The following is a 14824-nucleotide window of genomic DNA, read 5'->3' on the forward strand; positions in this document are numbered from 1 at the left end:
ACTCTGGACATGTCTGTTTTAAGACGGACCCGTCTAAAACCCCCACAGGCAGCCTGTTACCATAACCCAACAAAGAGGGAGCCAAAAGTGCAAAATGTGGAGAAACAGTGCTGTTTTGCATTCCAGAGGCTATTCCAATCATATGTCACCATATTCAATCTGTTCCTTTTAAGGCAAGGGCATTCCCCATATATTTTCCAAACACCACAGTGTTATCAGATTCCATTTCATGGCCAATTACTGGCCCGCTTCACTGTCCGTGCTGCTACTCTGACAGCACATCACTCGGTCGTTCTGCGTTCAGCTCTTTCCTCAGGCTCTAACTCGTACAACTAAAGGTCAAGGCAATAAAACGAGGTCACGAGTAACAATCTGACAGATTCTGTACTAAGCTGCATGCACATTATAGCCAAATATGCAGCTGCCATACAGTAGACATCGAAGCCTGGCCTGTGCGGTTGTGTTAGTAAATGGGGCCATAAAATTAATTTAATAGTTTGCAATAAGTACAGAGCTTGCATTCTTTGTAGGTTGGGATTTATGGTTGCCCTGCCAAAACGCAAACAGCCACAATCAAGATGCTTCATAAATGCATCGCTTTAGTTCGGCAAGCACTCAATGGTTCCCAGCAGAGAAATTTCCCAAAGCATCCACTCTAAACCCCCCAGCCCCTCAGCTCCATCCCAAATCCCACAACAGACATGAATTAAACAATATAAGAATGTTCATGACCGGTGATTCCACGCCACAAATATTTTTTGAGAAGAGAGTGTAGAAAACTCCAAATCCACTTTGTACAATACCACTGTGAATCTTTATGCGTTACAGCATCCTTAAACCTAATCTCGGGACAGTGGTGCCCTCCTTACTGTATGTAGACAGGATGCAAAAGGAGCCTAGGAATGGTCCTCTACTTACACAAAATCCCCCCAAAATATATACAACAAAAAAAAAGCCCAAAAGAGTTCAATTCAATCCCATTGCATTATTATTATAACAGACTTTTGTCTAACTGTGGTGAACATTATATTTAAGTGAATTTCCCTGACACATTTCACATCACAGGTTTCTCCATGACAACAACTTCTCCGTGGTCTTTAAAAATGGCTGACATTATTTTAGTGATCAAATTTATCACTCTTATGGAAATATGATAATATTTTGCAATCAGGCTCATTTTCACATTGGTTTGTCACAAAATCAAAATTCTAATCAAAATACTACTTTCTGTTACAAAACAGGGCATTGATCTCATACACATCCACTGTAGTGGACACCACAGGCCTTAAATCACGTTTATCAGGCATTTTGGGTGACACAAGTGAATAGGTAAAGAAAGTGTCAATATTCCTATGACATATTAGATGTTATTATGAAAATGTTGAAAAATTATTACTCACATTACACTTCATTTTTTTCATTTCATGTTGCCCCAAGAACACACGATACGATAGATATATTGTATTGAATGGGAATGGCATTTATGGCTATGTTTACACGCAAATTGCAGTAAAATTGTATTTTATTTAATTCTATGATATCTTTCATAACAAAGTTGAGAATCATCTTTACTCAAAGTTGGTTAAAAAAATCCTGAAATTTAAATGTATAGGTGAATTAAAAAAAAAAAATCGTGAGTGCTGTCCACTATCAGTTGGTATAACATAACATATGAAAAAAATATATATATTTTCTAAAATGTTTTTCAAATTTGTTTCTTATGCTCTAAAGTTACAATGTAATGACATGGGCAAAAAATACTACTGATTAAAGTGTATATTAATAAACATTAAAACCTATTTCATCAGGTCAACAGAGTATCAAAATGGCATTTCCATTTCCCAGCCTTATTTAGATAGTTTAGGCAGATGTCAATCAACCAAGGCCCTATTTTCTAAAGGGTTTGGCAAAAGGGTGGGTGTTTGGAGCCAAAGGGGACAAGAAATACCGAATGTAGGCTATATAAGAGACTTTAATAAAAAATTGTAGCACCCCCAACACTCAAATAACATTCTATAATAACGCACATAAGTTACCATTGGACAAATATTTGTACATTCGTATTCCAAAGCAACTGCATCACATCACTTAAAACTTCTAGAACTTTCTTAAAATACAAAATAATATATTATATCCAACATACTATATAAATGCATGCAGTATAAGCCAAGTTTTTCAACAAAAGACTTCATTGAGTGACGCTAAATGGTTAATGTTTTATCAAAAAAGCAGGAAGAGTTTGTGAAAATAAGCGCCTATAGTTTGTAAACTCGCATCCAAACATCTGGCAGTGATGGTAAAACTCACCTGCGCAATGAGGCGAAAGAAGTGTGCTTCCTTTAGATGTGCGAAGAAACCTGCTAAGAGAAAATGACTTGAGCTGCTCCTTCACTCCCAAATCTCCAGCGTTCAGTAACAGGACTCTCTCTGAGTTTCTGAAGCTCCTCCCTTTATTCGCTCCTTTATTCAGACCTCCGCCTTCACCAGTCATGTACACTAGCTGTCCCAAACTCATCTCTGCTAACATAATACATTTCATTATGAGAGTAAACAAACACGATTGCATTGTAGTATTCTTATCAAATCATTATTTTATGTTAATTCAAAATTATATAGGCCCAAATAAAGTTCTTTCTCAAACCTGCTTCATTATTTATGACTGCAGCTTTAATTGGAAAACAGCAATTTGACTGCGACCTTCGACCAAACAAAGTGGCGTCGCCCTGAACAGGTTTATTTTGGTTAGTTCATTATCCCGCTTATTAAATGAATATGGCGACTCACCAAATAAATAAATAAATACGTGGTCATCATGGCATATTGATTAGAGTTAAAATGATTTACCTGAATCTTATCTTAACACTTCCGCGAAGAAAAATAGTCCATTTCAATTGTAAACAAACAATCGGTTATAGCATCAAGAAGATATACATTGGAGTTATACATTTATTTGTCACTTTTGTACAACTTAAACTTTATATATATATATATATATATATATATATATATATATATATATATATATATATATATATATATATATATATGTATGTATATTCAATTGAAAATTGAATTCTTGATCTCTGGAAAATAAATCAATCTGTTCTACATGTGATGTGACTCTGGTGAAACAGAAGTGCTCAACCTTTAAGTGCGAGTAAAATATCTCCTAGTATTTTCCCACGAATTGGAAACCGAGAGCAGTCAAATGTCGATAGTTTTGCCTGTAATTTGGTTAAACAGGAGAAGTCGCCAGACTTTTTGGTCTTTTGATCTGAGGGCTTTGCCTGCACTATTTGCCTGAGGATCTCAGATGTTTACTTTTATAATGTGCTTTGGTTTATAACATCTGGGAATAGCCTCAGATAACCTCTACTATTAAATATGAGTTCCTGAAAATATTAGCCGCTTGCCTTAACTTGCTCTGCTCTTAAGAGAAGGAATATCTCTCTCTATGGGAGTACATTAACTTCTTTTGCAGGCCATCTGAAGCACTGAGAGTTCACCATCTCAGAAAATTGCAGGTGAATCTCAGGGCACCAATCTCCAATGGCCTTATGATGGGTGCCGAGGATTTAAACTGCAACCAAGCACTCATAGATTCAAATGGGCTAATTGCAATTTCGTCTGTAATTAATGAACAGTACAAGGTGTCACCTGTTGATTTTAAGGTACAAGACGCATATGAAGCATCTCTGTTATCCACTTGAGTACATTCAGTGAACTGAAGACGTTACAGAACAATCTGATAATTCTCCTCGATCTCAACTTCTCTCATTGATCCTAAACCTTCCTGGCATTAATAAGTGCGGCAGGATACAATGAACCTTTGGAAGTCATTTTTAAGGGAGGAAGAACAACGTGTGTCTGATATTGCCAAAGAGACGGCATCTGTATCCAATCTAAACCGAATCCATCTGCTAATCATAAAAATGAGAAACCTGCATTAATAGGATAGTAAAAAAGATACTGCATACTTTAAGATTATGCACAAAGGTTTCAAAATAACTTTGATCCACTTGAAAAAGCATTTGGACGGCATTTTTTTTTCTTTTTTTATGTTTGGACAAATAGAAAACTTGCAGTGCTTGCTGTGTATTATCCACATACTTTTTAAATACGTATCTTAAGTACAAATTTGAATGAATTTAAAAGGTCATTGTATATCTGAGGCCATTATATCTGCATGAGTACATAATTACGTTTTTTTACTTTATAATATGTCAGGTTTTAAATAAAAATATCTAAACTCTTTGGTATTTTTTTTTTTTTTGAGAAATGCTAATGGTCTTGTCCACTTCAATTATGTATGCTAAGCTATGCTAAAATTGGTAACTCTGGGGGAGTTGTAAAATGAGCATATTTCCAAAAAAGTGGAGTATCCCTTTAAAGCTGCAGTCTGCAGTTTTTCCTCTTCGTCGCCATCCCTGTTTGAAATCTGCAATTTTTAGTTATTAGCTGAATTATCAACTTTACGTGTACGTTTTGCTGCGCCTCGACGCGGCACAGCGCGGATGAATCCAGTATTTTAAGGAGAGTGTGTATGTCACAGTGCCGGTGTGGATACTGGCATACTTTTTGGAAGTATGACAAATATAAATATTATTTTCACAGGAAAATGAACAAGTAAGTAACATCCACTTTTGTTTTGGCCAACTAAGGGGAGAAAAGCATTGCAGTAAATTGCGTTGATTAAAGGGATAGTTCACTTTGAAATACATTTTTGATATGTTTTAGCTTACCTCAAGGCCATCCAAGATGTAGGTCAAACCATTCTTGTCTATCAGTCATATAATGCAGGTCTATGGTCACCACCTCAAAGAGCATGCACAGAGAAGTCCAAATTAAACGTGATTTAATGACTCGTAAATGTGAGAACACATTGATGGCCTAAGACACAAAACGAGCGGTTTGTCTGAGAAAATGAACAGTATTTATATAGTTTTTACCTCGTGTAACCACAGCCATTTAAGTAAGGCAACACTTTTGATACTGGTTGAAACTCTCTTCACATCCTGATATTAATCAATAATAGAAGTGGTCTAAATATTTAAAAAATGTAGGCCTATAAAATATACATGGAAGTCTCAGGACCAAATGTTTATCCAATCATTGCATTTGGTCCAATTTCACGCCATGTCGTAATTATAATACCTTAATTAAGATATCCCAACCTACCTGGAGCCGTTCATGTCCTCAGATCAGGAATTATGCTTTTTAATGTCCAGCACAGTCAAAGCCGAAATTAATCCGTAGCAGTCAGGTGGTACTCTAAGTTGTTAAGTTCATTATTATTGTAACGTTATGTGCTTTGACGTGAGGTAATTTAATGCTGTCTCGATCTCGTGGTGCTTTGCAAACTTTGCTGTACGTATTCATGTGTTTTAGAGGAGGTGTGGCTTTGAGACGCCCTGAAGGGAGGGTGGGATCTTATGCTTTCAAAGCTAACTTGCGTTTGTTAGTCACTCCGAAGTTGCCTACTCTACTTGAAATGGCACCTTGTTGTAAAGTGTTATGCCTAATTAGTTTTAGGGAAAGTATAGCCACGGTTATATCATATCTAGCCTACAAAAACATTTTGATTCACTGGTTTAGTTGAGCTGAATTGACAGATTTATGTTCTTCTGGTGATTTGACCCAAAGCTTTTTGCTTGTGATGACTCAGGTCTTGATGACTGATGTTATATCTGCCAGTTTGCCATCTGTCTGGTAATAGAGGATATAGTGCCTCCCAACTTTCTTCCCTTGACCTCCCTGTACTTCCTTTTCTAAACAATACTAAACCAAAATGTCCAAATCCAGATGTAAACCAATTGTTCTCCTTTGTCTTTTTCACTGATATTCTAGTTGTGACGATTACACGGTTTCACTTGAGGCCTGCTGTGAGGTTTGTGTGCTTTTGTCTCCCCCTGGTGTTGACAGAATGTCAGTTCAGTTTACTGTAATATCAATGCCGAGCGCCATCTGCAGGTCAACATCTAAAACTGCTTCTAGCTGGTGATTTAACATGCAGAACCTGTGGCATTGACATTAAAGCGTGTTTTAATCAAATGTTTGATCTTTTAATGAAAGACTCCAACTTCCTAATTCACTCAATAGGCTTTTATTAAAAATTAAACAATTTTCTGTTTGTAAACTACAAACAGGTCATAAAATAATCATGCTCTTCATCCGAGGGTAAACAGTAGCCGTATTGGTTTCAATCAACACTAAATACAAATCAAATATTTACACAGTTGATATGATATGATATGAATATGAGGTTGTTCTATTATCGAATCCCTCTCTACGGGCTGTGCTCACACGTTTTAATCGCAGCAAATCACAATTTAATATCGCGTGCAAGCCACAGCTGGCTGACAAAATAAATGAATAATTTACCATAAAATAATGTTCAACGTGATTAAAATTCAAACAAACAACATGAGCTTTGCAGCAAGACGCCCCTTTATCCTTTGCGACCTCTTTTGATCTACTGTCCGGCGTTGAAAAGCTTCTTTCTGCCCTCCATGCCTGACATGGCCTCCACGTTTTTCCTCCAGTCCGTGACCTCCTCCTTCTGATGTGAGACAGACAGAAAGACAGAGATGAGAGCACAGGCACGGCGGAACCGTGGCAACACGCGTCAGACAGACAGACGGGGCGGTTGAAATGCCAACATTTCATCACCTCGAGGCTTTTAAAGAAATGACTTGATTTCTAAAATAACCCGCCTCTTTAGACACAGCACATCTGAGCAAATGATGAAGCTGGAGTGTTACCTTTTCTTCTTCTTTTTTAACTGTTTTGAGGTTTGCTTTGAAGTCAGATTTCATGGCTCTGGAGTCCGTCAGCGCTCCCAGCATGGCGTCTGCCGACTTCTTCACCCTTTTTAGGTTCGGCCGCTTCATTTTCCCCTTCAGTTCATAGATCTTCTGGGTTAATGAGAGAATCTGGCAACAAACAAATACATCAGGTTTTTGTCAATAAGTGGTTGTAGCAAAATTACTTAAATATTTTACAAAAGAATCAATAATTTTATCCCTTCTTGCTAATCAAAACGACATATTTAAAAGTGTTTTCCTGTTCATGCTTTAATATAGCTTGAATGTAACTCTACACCCTTGCTTCATTTAGTAAACGCAATGAATATGGAAATTGGTCCCCGCCTCAACTCACTCGCACCAGCTCGGACTACTTGATGATCCACTCGGCCAACTGTAGTAAATGTTACATAATGGATCATGCGAGTCTGAAGACTGGAGCAAAGATTTGCATCACTGGAATAAATTACATTTAAAAAAATGTTTTTTAAACCATTCAATATTACTGTTTTTTACTGCATTTTTGATCATATTAATACAGCCATAAATCATACCGATCCCAAACTTACAGTATGCACGTTCTCCATTCACATACCTCTGCATCATTTCTGGCAACTTTTATGTTAAGGTCATATCGCACTTCATCCACGACGTCAATCTTCTGGTGCAAATCTCTACAAAGCTCCTGCAAAGACAGATGATGATTCATAAACTCAAATGGCTAATGTAAACACCATGAACACCATTGTTGAGAGATATTTGGGACACAGTCATCTGGCCGCAGTAAAAGCTCTCAATGTAAATATCTGACACAGTTAAGTTTTGCACCTGTAGTTCTTGGATGGACAGGCCGGAGAGTTTGAGGGGCGGCGCTTTCTCCCTCAGGGTGTTTTCTCTCTCCAAATCTTTCTGCTCTTTTTCTTTCACAAGCAAACTTTCTGCCTTTCTCAGCAGTTTACTCTGAAGATGAGAGAGGTGAGTACAAAATACATAAGTCCTCATTGGTGCTGTTCATTTCACACATGCTCTTGGTGTATATGATGGCACAAAAACACACATAAAACCAGATACCACAAAAAATGCCCATCTAGTGCAGGACGAACATGACCGCATGCACGCACGCACACACACACACACACACACACACACACACACAGTATTTAAAAATGCAAAAATCCGGGTTATAGTACAGCATTAATAATACAATTTAATTGGGCCAATCCATATAAACATTTAAATACTGGTTCAACAATATTTAACTGTGTTAACTCTATCAGTTTCTATCTCAATTCTATCAGTGTTGTAGTCGAGACCACCTCATTTGAGTCCGAGTCGACACCGAGACCAGAGAGAGTCGAGTCCGAGACCAGAGACGGTCGAGTCCGAGTCGAGACCGAGACCAGTGAGGGTTGATTACCTAATTTACTTTTATTTACTTAGAGAAATCCTTTTTTTTTTTTTTTTTTTTTTTTACTGAATTTACTTAGAGTTTTAAAAATATGATCAGTTTAGGGTAAAAAGGCCACATAGTAGGTGGTGTTAAAAGTAATTTTATTACAATTTGTCATGCGCAGTTGCGCACTAAAATCACCAATCACTGGGCGTGTCAATCAATTTAAAAAAAATATTTTATTAACATACATTAATAATCATGAAAAATATTTTGAATTAAACTCGAGTGGACTCATGAATAATTCCGAGTCCTAAAAAAAAAAAATGTTCGAGTACGAGTCAATTCCGAGTCCAAATGGACACGAGTCCATGACAAGACCAAGACCATTAAAATATGGTCTCGAGACCGAGTCCGAGACGAGTCCGAGTCTCGAGTACTACAACACTGAATTCTATAACAATGCAATATTTTAAACTGATTGCATTATAATTGTAATGTTTATTATTATATGTATAATTATGATTTAAACAGTTTTGTAGAAGAATGAAAGTGCTTTTATAAAAGCCTTACATTGTTTTTTACATTTTCAAAAAATCTGGTGCCATTCACTTCCATATATACAATTATATACATATAATAAAACAAATAAAACACACACTCACACACAAACATATAAACATACACACTGTACACACACACACACACACACATATACTGTATACCCTCACACATAATAATATACACATATAATTAATTACACAAACATTATGTGTATGAAATATCATAATCCAAAAAATGACTGTACAAACAAGGATTTAAAGAGATTTACTGAAGAATTCAAATTAATTAAAATTTACAAAATTGTACGCTTTACATTGCTGCTTTTAGACGCATATAGTTTAAAAAATCATCTCTATGGAATGTCCCCATAAAACATGGAAACTCAACGTCTCTCTCTCTGTGTGTGTGTGTCATCATACTTGAAATGTTATCTGACCCACCTTTAGCAGAAGTCTGCGTGTTGCTGAGTATTTGGATTTGGCCTTTTTCTGCAAGAACAAGAAGAGTTAAGCCGAGCTCTTTATAGTCTGCAGTCCTGTTAAGACAATCCTGTGTGTGTGTCTGTAATCTACACACACTGTGGTGCATGAATTAACTGTCTGACCCGATTACTGTCTGAACTGACGGCTCAGTGGTACCGTATAGCTTTAAGCAGACCAGAGCAAACCTACAGTACAGATTAGTTTTTAACATGCTGTTCAGCGTCCTTACATCACTGAGCGACTAAACCATTTAGAGTTGGATTAGGATCATTGATTCCAACATTCACTGGACTTTAATATATCGAGACACCACCCCCCGTGCACTGCTGCTTTAACCAGTTAATCATCATTAAAACTATTCAAAGAGAAACAATCGGGAACAAAACTATAACAAATGTGATGGTAATTCACTTACCGGTCTGTGGAGATATAATTGCATGTAAAAAACAAAACAAAAACACAAATATTATATAATGTTATATACTTATTATACACTTACAGTTCATTACCTGGTGTAAATAAGCAATTTTGGATGAGTATGACATTGACAGGGTCAATAGCCTAATAAAGATAACACTTACCCCTCAGACATGTCTGAAATACACTATGTGACCTGAAAGAGAGCCAAAATAATTGTGGTCACTATCCAGCACCTCACCATTCATATCTAAACACGTCAGGCATCACTAGTCAAATGCCAAACAACTGTCACGGATTATGAGTGACGCCAGAGTAAAAAAAAAAGCGTGTTTAAATGCATTAAATCAAACCCGCTGTCCTTTGACATCAAAAGCTCCAGATCCACCAAAGCAATTCCAATATGCAGACGGTTACCGGACATTGGCTTTCGCTTTAATATCACTGTGACATAAACACGGAAGAACCGTGACCTTTATTCCCCCAATATAACAAACCATCTCTCTGTGCACATCAGCGATTTTCTCAGCATCTTCAAAGATACATTCATTACAGCTTGTGCTTCGAAGAGATCGGGGTCCTGACATTTTGGCCCCTTGGAGAAAGCAGCGACCTCGACTGTCTCATTGAACGCAGCGGATATGGCTCTGAACCACGGTTAATGGGGTTCCTCTGGGAAAATGGTCTTGAGGGATGAAATTTAGAGGCGTGTGGATAGGAAGCGCGGACAAAACACTCTTGAGTGTGAATTCAACACAGTGATAGGAGATATTAATGACGCAGGGCTGTTTACACCTGGCCACTTCCGAAACGCATTCGAGAAAGCCTGGGAAAACCCAGACAACTTCCGGCTAATTTAGATTTGCTCTGAAAGTTAGTCTGGCACAGAGCTCATTCAAGCCCATTTCCAATCCGTCGAAATCGCGGCACCGATCAGAAACGTTGGGACGGGCTTTACACGATGATGACAGCGCTGGGATTTTGAAGCAGATTTTGTAGCCTATAGACGAATCCGACGAGCGTTCTGTGTAGGCTGCCATCTTGTGGCGACGCCATTACTGAGCTGTTACACAGGCATATGCACCGGTATGTAAACAAACCTCGGTGATAACGCGAACTCACCCTCGATGACAGCTACAGCCAGGCTGAATGACTTGTTGGTTTGATCTGTGACTGCAGTGGCCTCCAGTCACAGATGAAGGTACAAACGATCTTACAGATTAACGTTATTTAAGAAAATAGCTTGGCAAGCTAGCTAGGCTAACGTTTGCTAACGAGGGAACTATAAAAAGATCTGTCCATTTGGCAACAATAAATAAATAAATGAATGAAATCAAATAAACAAATTCATGTTTTTCATTTGTGTCCATTATTTATCTCATTTTCACATTGCAACAGGCAAGGGTAAGGTAACGTTACAGCTAGAAAGTATACATAATATCGACCAATTAGTGTTTTTAAACCATGGAAAGAGGTCAATATAACAGCAGGAAAACAATTATGTCACATAACGTTACATTTAGCTCAGGAAAGCCATTTAATGACCATAGCATGTTAATTAAATAGAAAAAACAGCAAGAGAGGAGATTTTGCTGATCACTATATCACATATTTATTATATTTTTTTTACTCATGTCATTAAATAATTGTTATTATACGCGAATGTCCACGTCTTGTACTCGCCCAGGAAATCTGTAAACCGTACGGCTCCAGACAGGGGCACTCGACCCGGGGTATTCACAATGTTTTCTCTTCAAAATTTAAATTTTACTGCCACCATTGAAACAATTTATAACGGAAACTGTTTACCCACTCGACATTATACAAGGGGTAACGTTGTAACGTTAGTGACAGTCGTAAATCGCGGGCTGTTTATTCCAGTGGACGTAAGTTCCAACTAAAACAATAGGAGGCAATGGCGCAACTCTACCCAGCAACAGCTCAGTAATGGCGCCCGCTTACTTCCGGTAGTTTCGCCGGATTCGTCTATATTACAAAGATGGACGCCGCCGTCGAACATCGCTCGTTTTAAGAGATTTGAACGTTTCCTTTTTGTTAAAAACCGAGCAAAGAACAACACTCGCTCTGCATACGTCATCTCCTTCATCGCTCTGATTGGTTTTAGAGCTACCCGCGACGTCCGTCGGTGACGCCCCCTCTGGAAATGATTTGTCTATGAGGTGTAAATGGCATCGTTTTGATAAATCAGATCTGAGAAAACGCATGAAGTGGCCAGGTGTAAACGTCACACACTCACATGGGATCCAACAACAAAGAGGGATCCAGCAACAGTTTGTAGAGAAAACTGATATAACCTGTAGGGAATAATGTCACATATTGGTTGTACATGACAAACGCTCAACAGCCTGTTGGCATCTACTCTGTTTTGGCTTTGGTCCTGCTAATGTTAATGTCCTTGACATAACTGGGATGACTTTGGTAAGAGGAAATCGAGTCAATGACCTTCATGTTTGACATTCTTGAGGAATGCTGCCATCCGAACCCTGGTGCGCATAAGCTCAGTCCACTTTCAAATGAACTCGAAACACGGACCAAAGACATGAACGAACAAAAACGAACCAAAACAGGACATGATGTCACAATATTCAACCCTAAAAAGGACAGAATTGCTCAAGCATATCTGTTTTTTCCTCATAGTCGTGACTTTGCCCAGTACAAGCGTCAGAACCGCATCTCCTTGATCTTTGTTTATGTGTGTGACGGAGGGATTTCTGCCACTGTTTTGACTCCTTTACACATTTTAGAAGTATGTCAAAGTATGAATTTTTATAAAGACCCCATTGTTAATTAGTTTATGATGGTCTAAAGTTTGAACATGATACATAAGCCTGTATCCAATATACTGACTGTCAACTGTATATCCAGAGATGTATAGTAACGAACTACTTAAGTACTAAAATGCTGTATCTGTACTCTACTAGAGCATTGTTTTTTCCCTCATACTTCTACTTTTACTTCAGTAGATATTTTCGATGAATTTAATACTTTTACTTCGATATTTTTTTTAATGTTCTGCTAGTTACTCGTTACAATTATAAAAATTGTACAAATCATTCGTTGCAAGTTGGCTTTCATGCTGCCTAAATCGCACGCCAGTTTTATAGGGTAATGGTATTGATTGACACACACATTGACAACTAATGCAGGGGTTGTCCTGCAATGGCCGCCAAAGCAAATTTGTATCCCGCCAAATCGCCTTATTTGATTGCTAGTTCAAACTTTTGACTGCTTTCTTTAATAATTACATGACACAATACTTGTACTTTTATTTTTAGTACTTAAGTAGTGAATTTTAAAATAAACTACTTGCAATACTTAAGTACAAAAAATGTTGAATACTTTAGTACTTCTCACTTAAAGAGCAGTTCAACTTCTGCTCAAGTCACTTTTTTGATTGAGCACTTGTACTTTTACTCAAGTTCGGATTTCTAGTACTTTATACATCTCTGTGTATATCAAACGATCCAACTAAGTCTATCCAGAATGTCATTTCAGTGATGTTTCAGACACCCTGTCTTTCACATCACGATATCCCTATTAGACTGGATGTGTCATTAATCATGCTGAAAAACATGCAAAAAAAAAAAAAAAACTCAAGCAAAGAAAGTGAACGCTACCATTTGCTCAAATCAAAAGACTCTCCAACCACTCTTTGCTCTCTAACTTAAAAGACCTCTGAAGTGGACCTTTGATTTCGATGGCAGACTGTTAGACATGATAAAAAAGCATTGAAACAAGGCTCTTACCTTTGAAGAGGAGTGTGAACAGAGGAGTGATGTACAAGGGAGACGGCGTAGTGTGGTTTTCAATGATTGATTCATGCCTCTCACATGTGAATGGCCAACCAAAATAACTCACCACAGCGCCTCCCATGAATGCCACCTTTTGGCACACCATTGTTCTGGAATTACTCAAACACACAATTAACGCTCATTATCACATGCATGCACAGAAAATGTCATAGGTTTTTATAAAAGACAAGTTCCCATTTATTATAATTCACATATTCAGGTGATTAAGATTCCCACGGCCACTGTAAAGACAACAAAGGCTCTGAGTGTCCTATGGTCAGGTGCTGCAGATATAAATGCACATAATTGTTAAATTGAGCATTTTATGGTGCCGTCTGACGCTATAATTCACCAATGCTCACCAATGGGAGTCCTATTCAGTCGAGCGTGGCATTAATTACAGGTGAATATCACCTCGAGACTGCTGGGAAGAACATGAAAATGGATCGTAGCCTTTAAGTCATAAAAACAGGGGGAAAGAGGCATGGCGAGAACATTTATCTCCTGTAGCAAGTAAAGAGGGCAACTTTTGGTCTAAAAGCATGAGATCGCTAAATGCATGACCCCATAATGCATTCAAAAAGGGCTTTATGGTTCAGCGACGGACTATGTGCCGAGTCGGTTTCACCTTAAGAGCCTCCGAATCCGGGACGTGGAAGGACACACACCTTTGGTGGAATCTGGAGTATGAAAGCGGCAGCTGTCGACAGGCACTGAAAGATGGAGTGAACACAACCGTCCCATGACGCATCGCTCATGCGCTCTTGTCTCCGGTGTATTGAATACATGTGCACTGCAGCACGCGCCTCTGATGACGTTTATTTTTAGGGCTGGTTTTCACTCATTGCTATCACACTCTTCAATGTCATCTCTGATAACACGACCCTGGCCTTTAAACTCTTGAGGATAATGCAGGTTAAAGAGCTAAGCTTGTAACGGAAAGATTGAGGTTTAAGCAATGCAAGAACTGTGTTAACAAATTAGGAAAAAACAAATGATCAAGATAGAACAGTTTAAACATTAGTTTGAAAGTTATAGGCGTACCCTAGATGGGAACACTTTACTTGAAGGGGTGTTCATAAGACTGACATGTCATAAATATGAAGGAGGTTTTATGCATGTTTATGACAACTGTCATTAAGTGTCGTTAGCTCAATTATGACATTTTTAATGCAAATATGACATTGTTTGAGATGTCTTTATGACATCTTGACATAAACCAATACATCATAACATGTCAGTGTCTTTGTCATGACGACTTGACATTACTAAGACAACACAACCTGTCATAAACATGACATAGCAGATTAATTATCAAACTTAAGAAACCACTATAGCTTTATGGGTTAACATTAC

At 37.9% G+C, this 14824-nt stretch overlaps 2 protein-coding genes across 5 annotated transcripts in view; both read right to left on the bottom strand.

Moving 5' to 3' along the window:
* The window catches only part of cald1a (caldesmon 1a), a 57656-nt gene extending 55215 nt beyond the window's left edge, over window positions 1-2441 (bottom strand). For all 4 annotated transcript variants that reach the window (XR_005620687.2, XM_039660696.2, XM_039660695.2 and 1 more), the window contains exon 1: window positions 2308-2441. The gene's annotated coding sequence lies outside the window, so the exon portion shown is untranslated. The remainder of the gene's footprint in view (window positions 1-2307) is intronic.
* A 3646-nt stretch (window positions 2442-6087) lies between these two features.
* On the bottom strand, window positions 6088-14564 carry tnni4a (troponin I4a). Its single transcript, XM_089126827.1, has 6 exons — window positions 13424-14564; window positions 9198-9245; window positions 7632-7763; window positions 7399-7488; window positions 6762-6932; window positions 6088-6559 (listed from the first exon to the last, which is right to left on the bottom strand). Exons 1-6 carry the CDS (start codon window positions 13496-13498, stop codon window positions 6473-6475), a joined length of 603 nt encoding a protein of 200 aa, XP_088982953.1. The 5' UTR covers window positions 13499-14564; the 3' UTR covers window positions 6088-6472.
* Between the last annotated feature and the right edge of the window lie 260 nt (window positions 14565-14824).

The sequence above is a fragment of the Pimephales promelas genome, chromosome 24 (assembly GCF_988280905.1).
Source record: "Pimephales promelas chromosome 24, fPimPro1.hap1.1, whole genome shotgun sequence".
NCBI classification, from domain to species: domain Eukaryota; kingdom Metazoa; phylum Chordata; class Actinopteri; order Cypriniformes; family Leuciscidae; genus Pimephales; species Pimephales promelas.

Excerpts from the sequence above, each read along its gene's own strand:
- tnni4a (XM_089126827.1), bottom strand. The coding sequence starts at position 13,498 with ATGAATCAATCATTGAAAACCACACTACGCCGTCTCCCTTGTACATCA. Across the intron at positions 7,489-7,631 it reads TGTCCATCCAAGAACTACAG|GAGCTTTGTAGAGATTTGCA; the intron begins GTGCAAAACTTA and ends CTGTCTTTGCAG. Across the intron at positions 6,933-7,398 it reads TTGCCAGAAATGATGCAGAG|ATTCTCTCATTAACCCAGAA; the intron begins GTATGTGAATGG and ends GTTTGTTGCCAG.